At 40.4% G+C, this 17,417-nt stretch overlaps 1 protein-coding gene across 2 annotated transcripts in view; it reads right to left on the minus strand.

Annotated features, from left to right (window-relative positions):
- Positions 1-17,417, minus strand: part of AAGAB (alpha and gamma adaptin binding protein) — a 49,743-nt gene that overhangs the window by 25,185 nt on the left and 7,141 nt on the right. Inside the window, exons 2-6 of one of the 2 annotated variants that reach the window (XM_032342993.1) lie at positions 6,759-6,949; positions 6,527-6,623; positions 6,114-6,203; positions 2,676-2,759; positions 276-356 (exon numbers count right to left, since the gene is read on the minus strand). In XM_032342993.1, the coding sequence (XP_032198884.1) occupies positions 276-356; positions 2,676-2,759; positions 6,114-6,203; positions 6,527-6,623; positions 6,759-6,949 (543 nt within the window). The remainder of the gene's footprint in view (positions 1-275; positions 357-2,675; positions 2,760-6,113; positions 6,204-6,526; positions 6,624-6,758; positions 6,950-17,417) is intronic. The other variant, XM_032342994.1, reaches the window with a different exon arrangement.

A 17,417-nucleotide genomic window follows, 5' to 3' on the forward strand; every position in this document is an offset into this window, starting at 1 on the left:
TCAACCAACTTATTGATTTAAACAGTTTTCTGGTTTAAAAACCCTACAGTAGTCATGGCTGCAGAACAATGTGAACATACTTACTGCCTCTCAATCATACGTATAAAATGGTTAACATAGGACATTTTATGCTACATATATTTAGCCACCAGTGTTTTAAATAAGCAAGAGAAAGACAAAAGAAGAGAAAGAGAAAAGAGAAAGGAATGGGGGTGTAAGAGAGAAAGATCTAGAGGAGGAGATAGCCCAAAACCAAATTTAACCACTGTGAGCACCTGCTGGCAGACATTCATGAAAAGCCTGGTGGGAGGAAGGAGCAGTTCCCTGGGTCCCCAGACCACCAGCAAAGCAAAGTCCTGCAAAGAGCACAGGAAGTAGGTCACTCTGGAGGAATAACATGACCCAACCCATACACACACAGTGCTCAGTCTCTAAACTAAGATGTGGGGCTATACAAGGATGTCCTTGACACTGCCTAAGACCTGGGCTGTATTTCTACATCCAGGGCTCCTCCTAGAGAGAAGGTAGTTAAGTCTCCTCCACACCACACAGTTCAGGATTCTCTTAAACATGGAATTAAGCTACTGGTAGTATTTTGGCTTTTTGTGAATTGCAAAATCAGCATACCAACACTGAAGAGAAAAGGTTAGAGAGGCTCAGGGCAGAGTCATGAAATTTCCACAGTATGCATCCTTGCTCTGCAATTCTCTTAAGAATATTGTTTGGTGTCTAAAACAGGTAGAACAGCCTTTTTTCAGAAAACACCTTTGACCATAATTCCAAAGTAATAAAGTGTGTTCAGTCCCACCTCTAAATGTACAGCTATAAATGTAAATTACAAGGCAGTACTTCCTGAATGTATGAACTGACGGGGTCGGGTTGGGGGGGCAGATTTTTCAAACAGTGATTGAAGCCGAGTAAGCTTCTCTGAAAATAGTTCTCATAAATTTAACAAGCACCACTGAATATAATTTTATTCCAAATTGATTCAGTTTATGTACCATACCTTAAACATATTTTTATAGAGAAGATCGTATACAGCAATGCCGATGATAAATGCTCAACAAGGATTTGCTCAATGAAGGAATGAGAAGGACCAAGCCTCATTCTTGGTCACAGGGAGATGACAACATAGGCTAAAATCTATTTTTAGCATTATTTTAATTGCTACTGTAAAAGAATAACATCTATCTTTGCAACTCAATGTGACAGACACATCAGATTCCCCCTAGAAAGAGTAAAGTGGGGGAGAAGAAGGATAGAAGGGGAGAAAAGGGGAAGGAGTAGCTTACTATACCAGAAGGAGATTCTCCAGAATGACATGGGTCAGGTCAGATCTCAGGCAAGCAAAAGGGCCCCAATCTCACTTAACACTCAAGTGCCAACCAAAAACTGAGATGAAGTATTCTACTTGTATAAAGCTGATTTTCCACTAGACTCTTATCTCAGGGGACATTGGGTAAGCTCAGTGTAAATAGGCGTTTTCTCATTCCTTTCTGTAGTGTTTCACCTACCATGGTGTACTTGTTGAGACAACCAAGTCCTACAAGACAGAAAAATACCACACAATCAGCAATTCCTAAAGGACTACGTTATGGGTTGAACTGTACACTCCAGTGAATTCACAGGTAGAAGTTTTAACTCCCAATACCTCAGCATGTTACCTTAATGTTACCTTATTTGCGTGTATAATTAGTTAAGATGAAATCACACTGAAGTAGAGTAGGCCCTTAATTCAGTATGACTACTGTCCTTATTTTATTTTATTTTTAAGATTTTATGTTTTTGCCAGAGAGAGAGAGTACAAGCAGGGGGAATGGCAGGCAGAGTAGGCAGAGGGAAAAGCAGGTTCCCCACTGAGCAAGGAGCCAGATGTAGGACCTAATTGCAGGACCTGAGCCTAAGGCAGCCGCTTAACCAACTGAGCCACCCAGGTGTCCCGGTATGACTAGTATCCTCACACAAAAAAGAAATGTGAACACAGATAGGCACATGGGGAGAAGGCTGTGCGAGGACGGGAGGTATGCATGCTATCACAAGCCAAAGAACTGGCAGAAGCCAGAAGCAAGAACAGAACAGATCCCTCCTGGGCACCTTCAGAGGGCGCATGGCCCTGCAGACACCTTGGTTTCACATATCTGGCTTCTAGAGCTCGGAGACAGTAACCACCTGCCGTTCTACACTCCCAGCGTGCTGTACTTCTCTATGGCAGCCTCATTAAACTGATACCAACAGTCAGGGGCCAACGTGCACCAACCAGCCCACACCCTTCTCGCTGAATCTCAGCTCTGGCTTCCCGCCCCATGACCACTTGCCACCATATCAGCCCAGACCCCATGACCTCACTCTCAGGCTGCCGCCTGGTGTCCTGACTTCAGGTCTACCTCCACCTGCTTCAACTGCCAAACTCACATGCACGCCACCATGACATTAACCTCTGAAAGATGCCAACTTCTTTGCATCATTCTAGGGGTAAAATAGTGCTAGTGACTCACCAATTCCTATCAGGAAAAGTCCAGATGCCCCTTTGGCTCTTTCTTCAGCTGGGAACTTAAAATTGAACAAATCTATATATTTTATATGAGCCAAATGGTTCCACATATACACAAATAATTTAAAACCTACAAGGAACAGGAGAAAAAAAACCCTCAGGTTTTTAGTCCTAAGTTACTTACCATTCTTCATCACCACATTGGACCACACGTTCGCATTCAAGGCTTGAATGATTCGCTTTACTCCTGTAGATTCTGGGAAGTCATCTAATCAGGAGGAGAAACAGATATATTTATACACATATTTATACACATACACACAGACACACAGACACACACACACACACACACACACACACACACACACGTGTGTGTCTGTCCCCCAAACCATACTTTTAAATAACTGTGGCTTAGTTATCTAGTTTAGTTGGTACTTAACATTGTAACTTACCTAGTAAAGGAAAAAATACAGAGCTTAGAGATCTTGATAAGAATATCCTAGAAACTGGGTGCCTGGGTGGCTCAGTGGGTTAAGCCGCTGCCTTCGGCTCAGGTCATGATCTCAGGGTCCTGGGATCGAGTCCCGCATCCGGGCTCTCTGCTCAGCAGGGAGCCTGCTTCCTCCTCTCTCTCTCTCTGCCTGCCTCTCTGCCTACTTGTGATCTCTCTCTGTCAAATAAATAAATAAAATCTTTGAAAAAAAAAAAAGAATATCCTAGAAACTAAAACAATGACACAAATGCACTTTATAAAAGGTTTCTACGATAAAGTCATCTCTATCACCTCACCAATGGAATCTACTCATATTTTCTTGAAATGTGAGTTCCTGTTAATTATACAATCCTGGCAAAGCTTTGGAAACACCAATTTTGGCTATTTAAGGAGAACAAGTTTCCTGATGGCAGGGATGGTCCTCTTGGTATGCCACAAAATGCTGTAAATGCCCCTACCTTCTCCTGGGAATCACAGAGTAACAACTAATATTTATAGTAGATATTCAGAGAACAATTTCCTGATTGGAGAAAGAGAGTTTAAGAGAAGTAAAATGACTACAACCATAAGTGTAGGAGACAGGCAAGGCTCATTAGAAATAAAAACGGACAATTTAATTTAGCTGGGTTAGTATTGGTACTATTTTGCTTCTGGAATTTAGCTGATACTACTCAAAATAACAGGGCAGTAATCCCAGTTAGCATATAACAAGGTAATATTCTCAGCTTGCAGATATGTGTACGATGGAAATGAGTGTTATAAGACTGGATACGGTAAATGACGGCAGAAGTAGTTTCCATGTGCCTGAAGGAGAAAGTCTCCTAAGAGCCTATGCAGCACAATCCACATAGAACCTGTGTCTAGTGGTCTGGCCGGGCATGGAATTAGAAGTCAGAAAATCCGATCTGGAATTCGGGCTCTTTTCTTTCTTTTTCTTTTTTTTTTTTAATATTTTATTTATCTGACAGAGAGAGCATGAATAAGCAGGGAGAGGGCTCCATAATTTGTTAGCTATTTGATCAAGGGCAAATCATGTACGCTGTTCTCGAAGAAAAGTGGGGCTGAAGCCACTCTGCACACACCTCTTCCAGAGGAAAGAGGTGCTGGAAGTGACGATTCACCCCTGTAAACCCCCCTCTAGGTGGGGCTCACCACCCAACACGATGCCTGAAGGACAGCAGTCGCTCCATAAGGACTGAGGGCTGGATGAGTCATCCAAAGAAGAGGGACCTACCAACCTAACAGAAACAATGGCAAGGATTAAACTGAAAATACAAAGTGAGCTTTCTCACCTCGATGTTTAAAGAAAGAAATAAAAGGCATGTTTACCTGAACTATGAGTGATTCAGTTCTTAAAAGGATAACTAACACTTCAGATGACAGAACCAGAAACCAAAAATATGGTCTGAACTAAAGAGCTAGAACCAGTAAGATGAAATCTATTCCAGACAAGCAGGAAGTCTCATACTGGTGTTAGGATACACACATACAAAGCTTATGGTTTATTTTTAAAAATTCTAGGGAGGATTTCATTACTTCATCTAAAGATCTGTCAAAATCTATTTCAATATTAAGCAATATTAATGCAAGAACACTGTTCAGTCAAGGAGCAAGGAGATGTATGGTGGTATAAGGGAGAAGAAATTACAAAATAAAAACAGATTTAAAGATTGTTTTTTTAATTTTTATTTATTTGACAGAGATCACAAGTAGGCAGAGAGGCAGGCAGAGAGAGAGAGAGGAAGCAGGCTCCCCGTGGAGCAGAGAGCCCAATGTAGGGCTCGATCCCAGGACGCTGGGATCATGACCTGAGCCGAAGGCAGAGGCTTAACCCACTGAGCCACCCAGGCGCCCCTAAAACAGATTTTAAATAAATGACTCAAATGTCGACTCTGAAGGACAACAGGATGAAGAGAAAATTCTAGTGTCAGAAATAAGCAATTATGGACATGCTCACATACACAAAACGAGGCCCAAGTTTAGGGGACCTGTGAGACACGGGAAGAGAAATTGTACTTGTTAATTTTCAATTATTATTAAAAATGTAGAGGGAGAAAAATCAACCTTTTTATCCTATTCTTCTCTGGAAGGGCTTTATTCCCAAAGGTAAAATTCTGGAAAAATTCTAAATAAGGCAAAATATAAAAAGAGATTTCTTAATTCCCTTTAAAATAGGTTTCGTAGAATGATTACTTATTTCCTGTCTATGTATTTTAATTCATATTGGCTGTCTCTTAGAATGTCTTTTGCAACAACTGGCATCTTAACGCCACATCCCTACTGGTCCCCTCACTACAAGCCCTGTGCCTTTCCCATTTATTCCCCATGGAGCAGGTGACATGTGAAAGTTCATGATGCCACGACAGTCTTGGAATTTCTAAATAGAAATAATCTCTCGCATCTCTGAAATACCACAGGACCCATATATTTTTAAATACTTATGACATTCCATTGGGCAATTCAATTGTTCATGTATGTGTTTATCTCCTGTACTTGACTATAAGGTTTTGGTGGCCCAAAACCTGTCTTCTCTTGGTAGGTCCTGGCACAGGTAGATGCTGAAGGAGAGAAGGTGAGAAGAGTAGTGGAGGAAGGGAAGAGAGAGGGGGAAGAAACTAAGGTCCAAAGTATCACAGAAGGCAGTTAAGTGGAGAGCTACCCTGGGGTTGGTGCTGGGGGCATTCTGAGTCTGTTTTTAGTCTCATATGTCTAAAGGACATAAAAACAGGGCCGACATGCCCCCTACGGTTCCTGGGAATTCAGCCTCAGGATGTGAGAAATTCAAAATAAGGAACATAAATTTTAACTATTTAGTGCATGGGTCAACCCTCTTTTTTTGGCAGCGGACAAAGGGTAAGAGAGACTGAGGAAATGACTAAGATTTAAGATAGAAATCCTCTACATTTATCTATAAGAAAAACAATATTTGAAAAATCCTAACAATGTGGTAAAGCCCAAAATATGGATTATTTGGTTAATAGTAAGACCACACCAGTGGGTTGTGCACAAATCTCTTTAAACAGCTGAGGAAAAAATGTTTTTTGAATTTCACTATGGCTCTTCTTCCCTGCATTAAAATATTCCCTCACATCTCCAAAGCCATGTTTCTCCTGACACATAAATACTTACCATCCTCCTCGGGCAACTCTTCTGGACTAAGTTCTACCAATTCAAAGCCGTGCTTGATACACCATTCTTGAGCTTTTTGTCGGTTTACACCTAATGTGCAAAAGAATCTTCATAAGTAAAATTTTTTAAAACAGCGTATCACTGCAATGCTTCCATTAATCTCAGTGTTACCCTCAGTGTTATCCTAAAGGCATCCAAAATAAAGAAAATGATTACTCAAACCCAAGTGCCCGTTCTTAAAAAAATAAAATGTAAATATTGCAAGATTCCAAAGAGAAATAGCTAAAAATACTTTGTAAAGTAATATAATCACAGCAGATGTACTGTTCTAAGTTAAGAAAACAAAAGTATATTCTGTTTACCAAGGGACAGCAATTATATGAACCAACCATGGTCCCATTGGCATGCCTTACCATTTTCACACACTCTGTCACAAACCAGGATCATGACTTCAGGTAACCATGCTTCTGCCAGTGGAAGCCATGAGGAGACACTATCAAGACCAGACTTCTAGAGGGAGGAAAAACAAACATACAAATAACCAGAAGAAGAGACAGTAAGAGAACTCATGGAAAAGGAGGGGGGGCAGATAAAGAAAGCACCAAATAATTTCTCACTCGAGGTCCCTGGCAAACCAAATCTTACTTGTGTGCTGTCAAAGTACACCACAAATGCTTGGACAGACTCTGCGATCTCTGCAGTGATAAGAAATTTGTTCGGCACCACGCACAGATTGATATCTGCTGAGTAGTATTTATTATCAATGGTCCAGGGATAAAACCTCACAGCATCATCGGCAGCTGCTTCCACAACAAGATCTTCTGTTCCAAGGATATCTAAACAAAGGACACAACGTTACCATGGGAAGTGCAACACCGATACACACTGATGAAGTCTCTCAAAAAGATCCAGATTGGGATGCCTGGGTGGCTCAGCAGGTTGGGCGTCTGACTCTCGGTTTCAGCCCAGGTCATGATCTCATGGGTTGTGGGGTCAAATCCCACAACAGGCTCCACACTCAGCAAGCAGTCTGCTTGAAGGTTCTTTCCCTTTGCCCCCACTTGCTCGCTCTCCCTCACTCTCTCAAATGAATGGGTAAATCTTGAAAAACAAAAACCTAAAAAAGGTAGCAGATTAATGTGGTACCTTTGCCTACTCCTCTTTGTGTACGGATTTCAAAAGCCCTCCCATTTATCAGGGCATTTTCTTCTCTAGCATTTGATTATAAAAGTAATGGTGACATAATTTAACTTGTTGGCTTTTATTCTCTAAGAGCACAAAAACGATTGTGACTAGGTTAGACAGAAGACAAAATAATCATGTAACCATACACCCAGAAAAGAGCAAGTAGAAGAGGAAGAATAACAGCTTACATTTATTTTATAGCTTACGGACTTCATGTGAGATGGAAGGTTATAAGAATCTTCAAGAATCTATAACTATCTGTGCTTATTGCAAGTTACAAGGAAGGTAGCAGTAAGGCTAAGCCATTAATAAAATAAAAGCTAAACATCTTCCTTGGGCCAAATGCATACACGTCAATTCAACTAATGATATAAAAGAAAGGATATTGATAAAAGACCCCAATTCCATTTACTAAAGTCAGCCTTGTTCAGATTCTTTGAAAGCCAACTCCAGTTGATAAAGATACTTTTGGCATAATTTAAATACATAATAGACAAGCACATTTAATTATTTAGAATATACCTAAATCTTTCAGAAAGCCCTGTGCAACATGGCTAGAACTAACGAAATTCTTGTAGTAAAAGCTAAGTCAATGAAGAACAAATAGAGATGAGGTCCCGGAGCCACCGAAGCAGTCTGCTTCCATAATGCCATAAAAAAATCACAAGAGGAAAACATTAGAAATTGTTCTAACCTAAACCCCCATCTCTCACATCCATACCCACAGCCTCTGTGTTACACAGAGGTGGAAAGTAAGCTTAGAGAAGTAAAATAACATGCCAATGAATTATTGGATTATTATAAGAATATAATGTGGCAAAATGGCCACTCACTCCTTTTCGATGCAAATGAAGATGAACATAGGAAATATCCCTCAAACTCACAATTAGCAGGGCACAGAAAACTAGGAGCTAAACTTTCAATTCCAGAGCTAAGATTACATATGTGGACCACTGCCATAGTTTTTGCTCAACAAAAAGATAGAGGAAAATTGTTTAGTCCAAAAGACTGCTGGGAATAATGTATAATAACATATAAAATGTGTATGTGACATATGCATGCTTTTCATTGGTAAACTTTCGTCATGTGGTTACTAGGAGGAACAAGTCTGAAAACAAAACCCCCTTTTTTAATTAAAATAGAAAACTAAATTTAAAATAGATGTAAGACTGCATTTGACATATGGTGCATTGTGAAACTAACTTTCTAAAATTTTTCACCACAACCAGAATTGTTACTTTTTAAAATTATCATGAGGTCTGTGCCAATATTTGAAAATCTGAATTTATCTTGTCTCTTTAAGAAATCAGCAGTTGTTGCTGCTTAATTTCTACCTGAAGTAATCTTTTACTAATTATCAATCAATAGCAACCTGCTGCAATGTCCTTCATGGAGCCTTATGACCAGTTCAGATAGGAAACAAGCAGGAGGAACAGATAAAGTATGACAATCAAAGATTGTTTTCATGTAAATGTCTCACAGGGAAAAAAAAAAAAAAAACCAACAACCCTCCTAGATCAAAGTCTATGCCGCATTCAAACTAATCTTCCAAACTTCAAGCAGGTGGCATAGCAATATGCCGATAAAAGCACATATGGAAGAAGGCAAACTAAACCAAGGGGAGTAACAAAAAAATGTATAAGCTGATTTTTTTTAAGGGTAGGAGGAGCCACCATATGGAATCAGTTTTCTTCATTCCTGGGTAATTTTTTAAAACAACGAATTAACTATTTTTTTTTTTAAGTGGGCAAACACAAAGGGTAAAATTTGTTAAGGGGCAAGGTACAAGGAGTGTGGGATGAGGATTCCTATCATCGTCACAATCAGTTCATGATATTTCCTAAACTGGTGGTATCATCAAAAATTGGAAGAAAATTTCAGTTATGCTTTTTTGAAATCACTGTCTTCAACTAACATGAAAAAATAAAGTCAATGAAGCGGTCATCTACTTACTAGCTGCAATTTAGGATATCTGGGTCCATTAAGGGTGGTTCATTTTATTAATCAGTGCATAAACTACAAGACAACAAACCGAAGTGTGTTATTCAGAGCTCTTAAAATTTCAATTTTATACTGTCTGATTTTCAAATGAGGAAGATATTTACTGAACACACAGAAAGAAACAATTTCTCTTTTCTCTAAACCTAGATGAGAACAGAACTCTAAGTTGGGAAAACAAACTTCACCTTTTGGTGTTTTCATAGCTGTGTGTGTGTGTGTGTGTGTGTGTGTGTGTGTGTGTGTGTTTTCATACTCCTTGTGCTGCCTAGAATAACTTGATAGCTCAATTTACTTATCAGATTCTTTTATTTTTAACATTTTATGTCTAATCAGATACTTTCAGCGAGGCTGCATATGGACTTTATTATCACATCTGTGCCATCTCACAACTAGAGAAGAGTGAACGGTCTCATTCTTCTTGTCATCAATATCATAATGTAGAGTTTAATTTAAAAAATGTAAATGTCTACATTAAATATAGCTTTTCTCACTCATCTTTTTTATTTGGTTTCAAACGTCTAACACGTTTATTCTTTTCCAGATTAAAACAAAAATTGCTCAAATGCTCATGCACATGACTAAGAGTTTCTGGAGATCAGCCAGTATCATTTACTCATTTCACAGATGGGAAAACTGAGGGCCAAAAAAAAAAAAAAGAAGAAGCCACTTGCCTAAAGGAGAAGGACGTAAAATGAAATTCAGGTCACCAGTTTTATTTCTTCCTACTACACTACTGCATGTGATGTTTAGAATCTAAGCTAGATCACATTCAAGCGTCCAGTGGTCACAAGCCAAAACTAACCTATGGGCCTACAGTATCCCCTGCTCTTTTAGAAAAACTAAAAATAACAGCCAGAAGTAGGGCACCAGAATATACGAGCCCGAAACACAAGTAACTCATTCAAAAATTCTGCCTGCGTTTGGGGTATTTATGTGTCCGAAGTTGAGTCACAGTGATTGTGTGGGGGTTTTCTGCCAGACTTCCTAGAAAGCCCTACAGTGTTCTTTCCCCCTTCTTTGCCCTTCCCTAAGCTGACTTTTGATGCAATCAAAATGATGCACAAATAAAATCAAGAGCAGCTTCTCCCTCCTCCTTGCGGGTGTTGGCCTGTCTCATTCACACTTTTGGCAGCCACCCGGTGGGGCTGTAATACATCATTTTTGAAGAGACAAATACTAGATGATTAATTGCCAGTCTGTTACCACAGACTTGGTCTCACAGCTTAAAATAGTTAATCTGTAGTGTTTTCAGATGAGAAGTTAAATGTCAACCCAGTTCCAGTAGCAAGTATAAACCTTTCCCGGGTTCTAAGTGCAAGTATAAATCTTTTTCCCTGTTTGAGAAACTGTTAGACAGCAGGCAATAATCCAGCAATTCCTATTTACTTCTCAGTTCTTCCATGAGCTTATTTCCCTGATAGTCCCACATGGCAAGTGAATGACAAGAACGATTCAAGAGAGCTGAAGAGAGCTGCACACCAGGGAAGCATGTCAGCTCAGCAACCCAACCACTCCTCTGTCCTCCTCTGTCCCCCTCTGTGCTTCCTCTGTCATTATGCTGCTACCCTCAAAGAGGGTAAAACCGGAAAGCAATCACAGAGGAGGAGGCAGCTAGCTTTCTTTAGTTCAGAGTCAATAAGAGGTGATATTCTCTGTATCATTAATTAGGAAAGCAAACCTAAGTTCCAAGGTGAATTCCCAGAACTCAAAAAAATATCCATTTTCAGTCTCTCTCTCTCTCTCTCACACACACACACACACACACTACCCTTACCTTACCCCCTCACCTATTCACTCTAGAGCAAAAAAGCCAAAAAAAAAAAAAAAAAAAAAAAAAAAGTCCCTTCTATTGTGCTGTGCATATGTAGGCTTCACGGCCCAAGCCGGGGCTTGAATTCACAACTCAGATCAACATCTGATCTCACAACAAAGATCAAGAGACGACCACTTCACCACTTCACCAACGAAGGCGGCCAGGTGCTCCCAAAACAAGTCTATTCTAAACTAAGTGCACTGATACTACTTTGGCTTATTCCTATCTTCCTCAGTCATAGAATTAAGGACACTTTTGATTCCAGCTGAATTAATGTTCCCCAAACTAATCAAGTCATTCTTTGTGAAGAGAAGTTGTCTAGTGATTAAATCATATTTTCTATGCCCAGTGGGAAATGGTAGCTGCCACTCTGAATCAAGATGATCCTTCTGGAGACCAGTACTCACGTGGTTTTATCCTTCCTCATGGAACTGAAGCTGTCCTTACAGCGAGGTATCATGACCTCCCACACCATGCACAAGTGTCCTTCACAGGATCCACTCTTCTGGGGACCAAAGGTTCCTCTCCCCCCACTCTGTGCTGGTGATACTAATCGCAACAGAGAAGGCCATCAAACAGAGACAGCTCAGACTTGGGTTCAGACAGACCTGCATCTGAATGCTGGCCCTCTGTGAGAAGGACAAACTAACCTCTCTGTGTCTCATTTCCTCAGTGGTAAAAGTGGACATACACACACCCCTCAAATAGCTTCTTGCAGATTAAATGACACAGTGCATGAGAAGGCACAGGCATGCACCGGACACAGAGTGCCCCTCACGAACGCTCCTTTCCTCCTCCTCAGGTCAAGTTTTTGCCTATGGGGAGGAGGCTAGGTTAGAGATGCACTGAGAGGAGCTGGTAAGAGAAAGTGGAATTAGGAAATCGCCACCTCCTTAAGCTGCTCAGGCCCCTCTCTTCCCAAAATACACCTCCTCAAATGTTTCCTTCCCATTGTTAAGGCACAGACTAAAACAGAAGAGAAAGCAATTAGGAAAATTATAGGAGGCAATAGAGTCTGACGTCAGCTGAAGGGGAAAGTAGCCATTATGAAAGAGAAGAATTGAATAAAATGTGATTTAGGACAAAAATATGGAAGCCAGAGTTTTCATTAGCAAACAAGGAAAGGAAAGAGAGACCTTCGGAAATCATAATGAGGGGTGCCTGGGTAGCTCAGGGGGTTAAGCATCTGCAGTGTTGCAACTTGTTACAATGTTATAGCCATGATTTCATGCGAATGCCCCCGAAGGTGGGTGCTGCTGTCCAGTACTTAGTAGCCACTACAAACAGATTATTCCCTGAGTTCCAGGGGCAGATCGGACTGCTGCAACTAAAAGGGCCATCACAGTCTGTGGGATGCTGAAAGGTGCCAACTACAACCTCAGGGTTGGGACCTTGCAGAAACAAATGCAGGGAAGTTCTCATCCATGATTCCGGAGTAACGAGCCGCTTCCGGGAAGTGGGGGGCACATATCTGTGGAACGTGCTGTGGTCTGAGGACAGCTGGCTGGCCCGAGCACTATTAGGCAGCTGGGGGCAGAGTAACTGGGTCAGGGCAACCCAGCAGGGCCTGAACAAGAGGGCAGCAATTCTGCTTTGCTTACAACACTTAATTACCCTTTCCTCTCACACCCCTCCTCTCTGGTCACCCTTGAAATCCACATCGCCTAACACTCTGGGGCTCTTTGTATCACAGTGGGAGCATTCTGAAGTCAGAGCAGAGGAAATCTCACTCAGCCCTCCTCCTTTTCCTGAAGTTTGCTTACTCCCAGGAACCATCTGGAATCGGTCACCACAGCTGCATCTTAAAATAACTGGGGGTGAGGGAGGCAGGGGGCAGGGCAAATACTACATACATGGTCTGCGCTGACCCTCAGAAGATCTCACAGTGCAGTGAGATGAACTTGCACAAAAGAACAGCAAGAAGCTGGCAGGAAAGGGAGAAAGAGCATGGAGAAGTGCTTTGTGCGGGCCAGGGAGGAATCACCAGCCCCTACGTTTTACCGGCTGCATGCAAAGACCATTTTATCAACCCTGGGGGCAATCCTCACCTTTGGAAATGGAAGAGGGACTTCTTTGAATTCTGTTACTATTATTTATTTGAAATCACAGTTCTAGATACACATCTAAAGCTGTGGTTCTTTATGGGGAGGAGGGGTGTTCGTGCCCCTGCAGGGAACAGGTCAGCATCCAGAGACATTTCTGGTTGTCACAAGTTGGGAGATGCTACTGGCATCTAGTGGGCAGAGGCTAAGAATATTGCTAAGGGTCCTCTGATGCCCAGGACAGCACCTACACGACACAGGATTACACGGCCCAAAATGTCAACAGTGCTAAGGCTCAGCGACCCTGATCTTGTGGAACCTGAGGAACTGACTTAGCTGTATTTATGAAACACAATACAGGTTCTGGAAGGCAAAGTTGGTTTTATTCTTTCTCACAGATCTGAAACTAGCCAGGCATTACAACCTTCTAAAATCTACCTCTGTTAAAATCTGCCTCAAGTGTCTTAGTTATTTTAACCATAAAATGTATTTGGCAATTAACCTTAGATGTTTTCAAAATAATTTGTGAATGGTGGCTTTCTGGAAAAAAGAAGACATAAGACTAAATAGGACCATTATGAAATGAAAATACTTTTCACATTCAAACGTTAATTTTTCAAACCTCACCAAAAAAACATCAATGTCTGCTCAGGATGACAACAGGATCTGCGGCAAATGTTAACTCACTCTGAAAGAAGGTAAATGTGTCTGTGATGAATTTTCCAAAACAGAGTAAGTTTAATGAGGAACATCTACACTGTAGCCCCTTTATTCAAAATAAGCCTGATGCATGGGAGAACACCATAAAGTTAACACATCCCATGTCCAGGACCTCAAAGCTCCTTCAAGAAGAGTAAAATGATTGGGCAACATATGGTCAAAGTTTCATGGAAAAAGAACACAATGACATGCTGGACTTCATCAAAATTCAAAATGTTTGCATTTCAAAAGATACTATCAAAAAAACCAAAAGACAAGTCATAAGGCAGGAGAAAACATATCTGAATTATTTATGTAACCTGTATCCAGAATATATAAAGTACTCTTACAACTCATTAATGAGATGACAAAAAAAAAACACAACTTAAAAATGGGCAAACGATCTGAATGGACATTTCACCAAAGCAGATATATGAATGGACAATATGCACATAAATGATTCTCAACATTATTAGTCATTAGGGGAATGCAAATCAAAACTGTAGTGACATACTGCTTCACACCCACTAGACTGGCTGTAATGGAAAAATACAGTAACAAGTGCTGTTGAAAAGGAGGAGAAACTGGAACTCCCATACATTGCTGATGAAAACGTGAAATAGTTCAGCCACTCTGGGAAACAGTTTGGCGGTTTCTTAAAATAGCATAGCAGTTTCTTTCGGTCTCCATAACTGCATTACTCCTAAGAGCCAAAAAGTGAAAACAACTTAATGTCTATCAACTGATGAAGGCATAAAGGGTGGTACGTCCATACAATGGAATATGAAGTATATGTTGTAATACGGATGAATCTCAAAAATGTTAAGAGAAGGCAAAGTTGAGAGACTACATATTACAGGATTCCTTTTAAATAAAATGTCCACAAAAGACAAATCTATAAAGTACATTTGTGGTTGCCTAGAACTGGGAGGTGGGAGTGGGAAGTGACTGCAAAGAGGCAGGAGTCCTCCTTCCAGAATCACAGAAATATTCTGTACCAAAACTAAGTGGGTTTTAGGATAGTTAAATGATATCCCAAAAAATCTTGAAGAAAAAAATCATGGAAGCTCAAAGATAATGTCCTTTTTTTACTGAGGAGGTAGGTAACTAAGGCACATGATGTTTTAGAGACTTAGAACAATGACAGCAACACTACAACTTATTTGTGGGAAGAAAGTTAACTTGCTTAAAGTCAAAATAGTCAGGAAAAGGGTAGAACTCAGTGCTCAAGTCACAAAAAGTCTTTCCCCCACACCCCCATAAAACCCCTGAACAACCTGAGAGGAATTTAGACAGAATGGCAATTTTCTTAGTTCAGCTGTTTTTTACCAAATAATTACACATTTTCCTGCTCTGAGCATACAGATTTGGATTTTGATCAAAGGACAATAATACTTTTCCCCATCTTCACGCAGAACCGGCTTCAGGTCAGTGTGGAAAATTAAACCCTAAATAGGTGATTTGTTACTGAACCCACAACATGACACAGGCTGAGTTTCACAACTGTCCTCTTTGTCTTAAGCTCTGTCAGTCTTGCTTTCTGGATGAGTAAAGTAATTATTAGAGATATGTTTGTGGTTGGTTATCTATGTGCACGGGCTCCAACACAAATACAATGTCATGTCCAGATTATCATTTCTGCCAGACATATTCAATTTTAGTATATGTGCTGCCGAAGCGAGCACCTGCCAGACATATTCAAAACAATTTTCATACCTTAACCTTTTAAAAAATGGTCCTGTGTCAGATTTCATTATTTAGGAAGCACCACTATTTGTTGAGGAATCACAGGCGACAAGCTGTTTAAACCAAATGACCACTGCACACTTCCTAGATATTTTTACTTTTTGCTGCACAAAAACAAGCAGCTGAATGGCCCAGAAGCAAAGGTCTGGGTCTGGATACATTTAGACTCGTCCAGGATGGTACAACACTCTCTGTACCATAAATGGCTCCGTGCAACAGGGGATAATGCATAATTCTGTTCCGCTCATGTGTCTCCTCGGACTCCTCTCCCTCTTTACTGGAATGCCATTTGTTGGAAAGGCAAACACCTTATGACCATTCCCTCATCTACAGTAAGCTCACACAAAAATTCAAATTCTCTACTCCACAAGGAAACAAACTAGGACACCCATAAAGGTGTATTATTTAACCTATGAAAGGTTCTACTCTACTAAGGTTCTAACTACCACGAAGGAAAAAGTGTACACTTAATGTAAGCCATAAAAGTTCTCATGTTAGTAGTAAAATCTTTTACTGTAATTTCTCCTATCCCTACCTCCACCTTGGATACACACAGTTTTAGCTGCCAAGATACTTACGTCTAATGTATATAAAAGAACTAGAACTGAATCTTGGCTCCCCAGTGTTTATGGGCTGAACAACCTTGTAAAATCACAACTTGTTTGAGCTTGAATTTCTCTCTCTCTCTCTCTCTCTCTCTCTCTGGCACACACACACATAAACACCACCCCCCACATGCATGCCATGCTCACACTAAAAGGATAACATGGGCACATTTTGTAAGTTCTTTTGGGTCTGGAGAGAATATGAACTTGTATTTAATCTTTTTCCTCCTTAGGCTGATGACTTAACATCCCTCTTTTAATCAAAATAAAAATTTTAAGGCCTCTTTTACTGTTAATTGAAAATTTAAAAATATATTAAGTATAATAGCTAAAAACAATCCTCTACCCCATACCAGTTGAAATCACTGCTTTAGTCAGACCACTTATGTTATCACTCACTGTCTGATGACAACCTTAAACCGTTCATGGAAGATCTTGTTAGCCCAAACATTCTTTCTTTGAAGAAAATAAAGCCTTAGAAATATACAATCAAATCAAAGGCAGAGATACCCTACCACAACAAAATAAACAACTTAGCTTAAGCAAAAATTATATCTTATTCCCAGAGTAAAAAAGTCCCCTCAGAATACTCAAGTAGCTAAAGAAAATGTAAATTTTAAAAAACCCAAGCTTTTATCCTCTTCCCTGCTGGACAATGTCGGTCAGCTAAGTTGGACGTATGAAAAGACCCCACCTTTTTTTTTTTTTTTTTTTTAAAGATTTTATTTATTTTGACAGAGAGAGAGACACAGGGAGAGAGGGAACACAAGCAGGGGGAGTGGGAGAAGCAGGCTTCCCGCTAAGCAGGGAGCCCAATGCGGGGCTCAAACCCAGGACCCCGGGATCATGACCTGAGCTGAAGGCAGATGCTTAATCACTGAGCAAGACCCTACCTTTGAAATAAGAATGTTCTCCTTAGTAAATTCCTTTAAGATCCTTTTCTAAGTATAGGGCTCTAATAGGGCAAGAAACAAACGCCCAGTGTTGAAGAAGAATGAATGTTCCCCAAAGAAACAATATCATAAGTGATGGCTGGCTTTGCTTATGGAACTCCTCAAAGCCTAGTTTACCCATCATACATAATTGAGCTATCTGGTTCTGCAGGTTTAAGGACTAAGGACCAGAGAGCACTATTTCCATGTTAAGAGCATCTGAATTCCAAACAAAAAAAGTCAAATTCTCTACTCCAAATGTGGACTGTCTTCTGCAACTT

This window comes from Mustela erminea, chromosome 5 (assembly GCF_009829155.1).
Source record: "Mustela erminea isolate mMusErm1 chromosome 5, mMusErm1.Pri, whole genome shotgun sequence".
Classification (NCBI taxonomy): domain Eukaryota; kingdom Metazoa; phylum Chordata; class Mammalia; order Carnivora; family Mustelidae; genus Mustela; species Mustela erminea.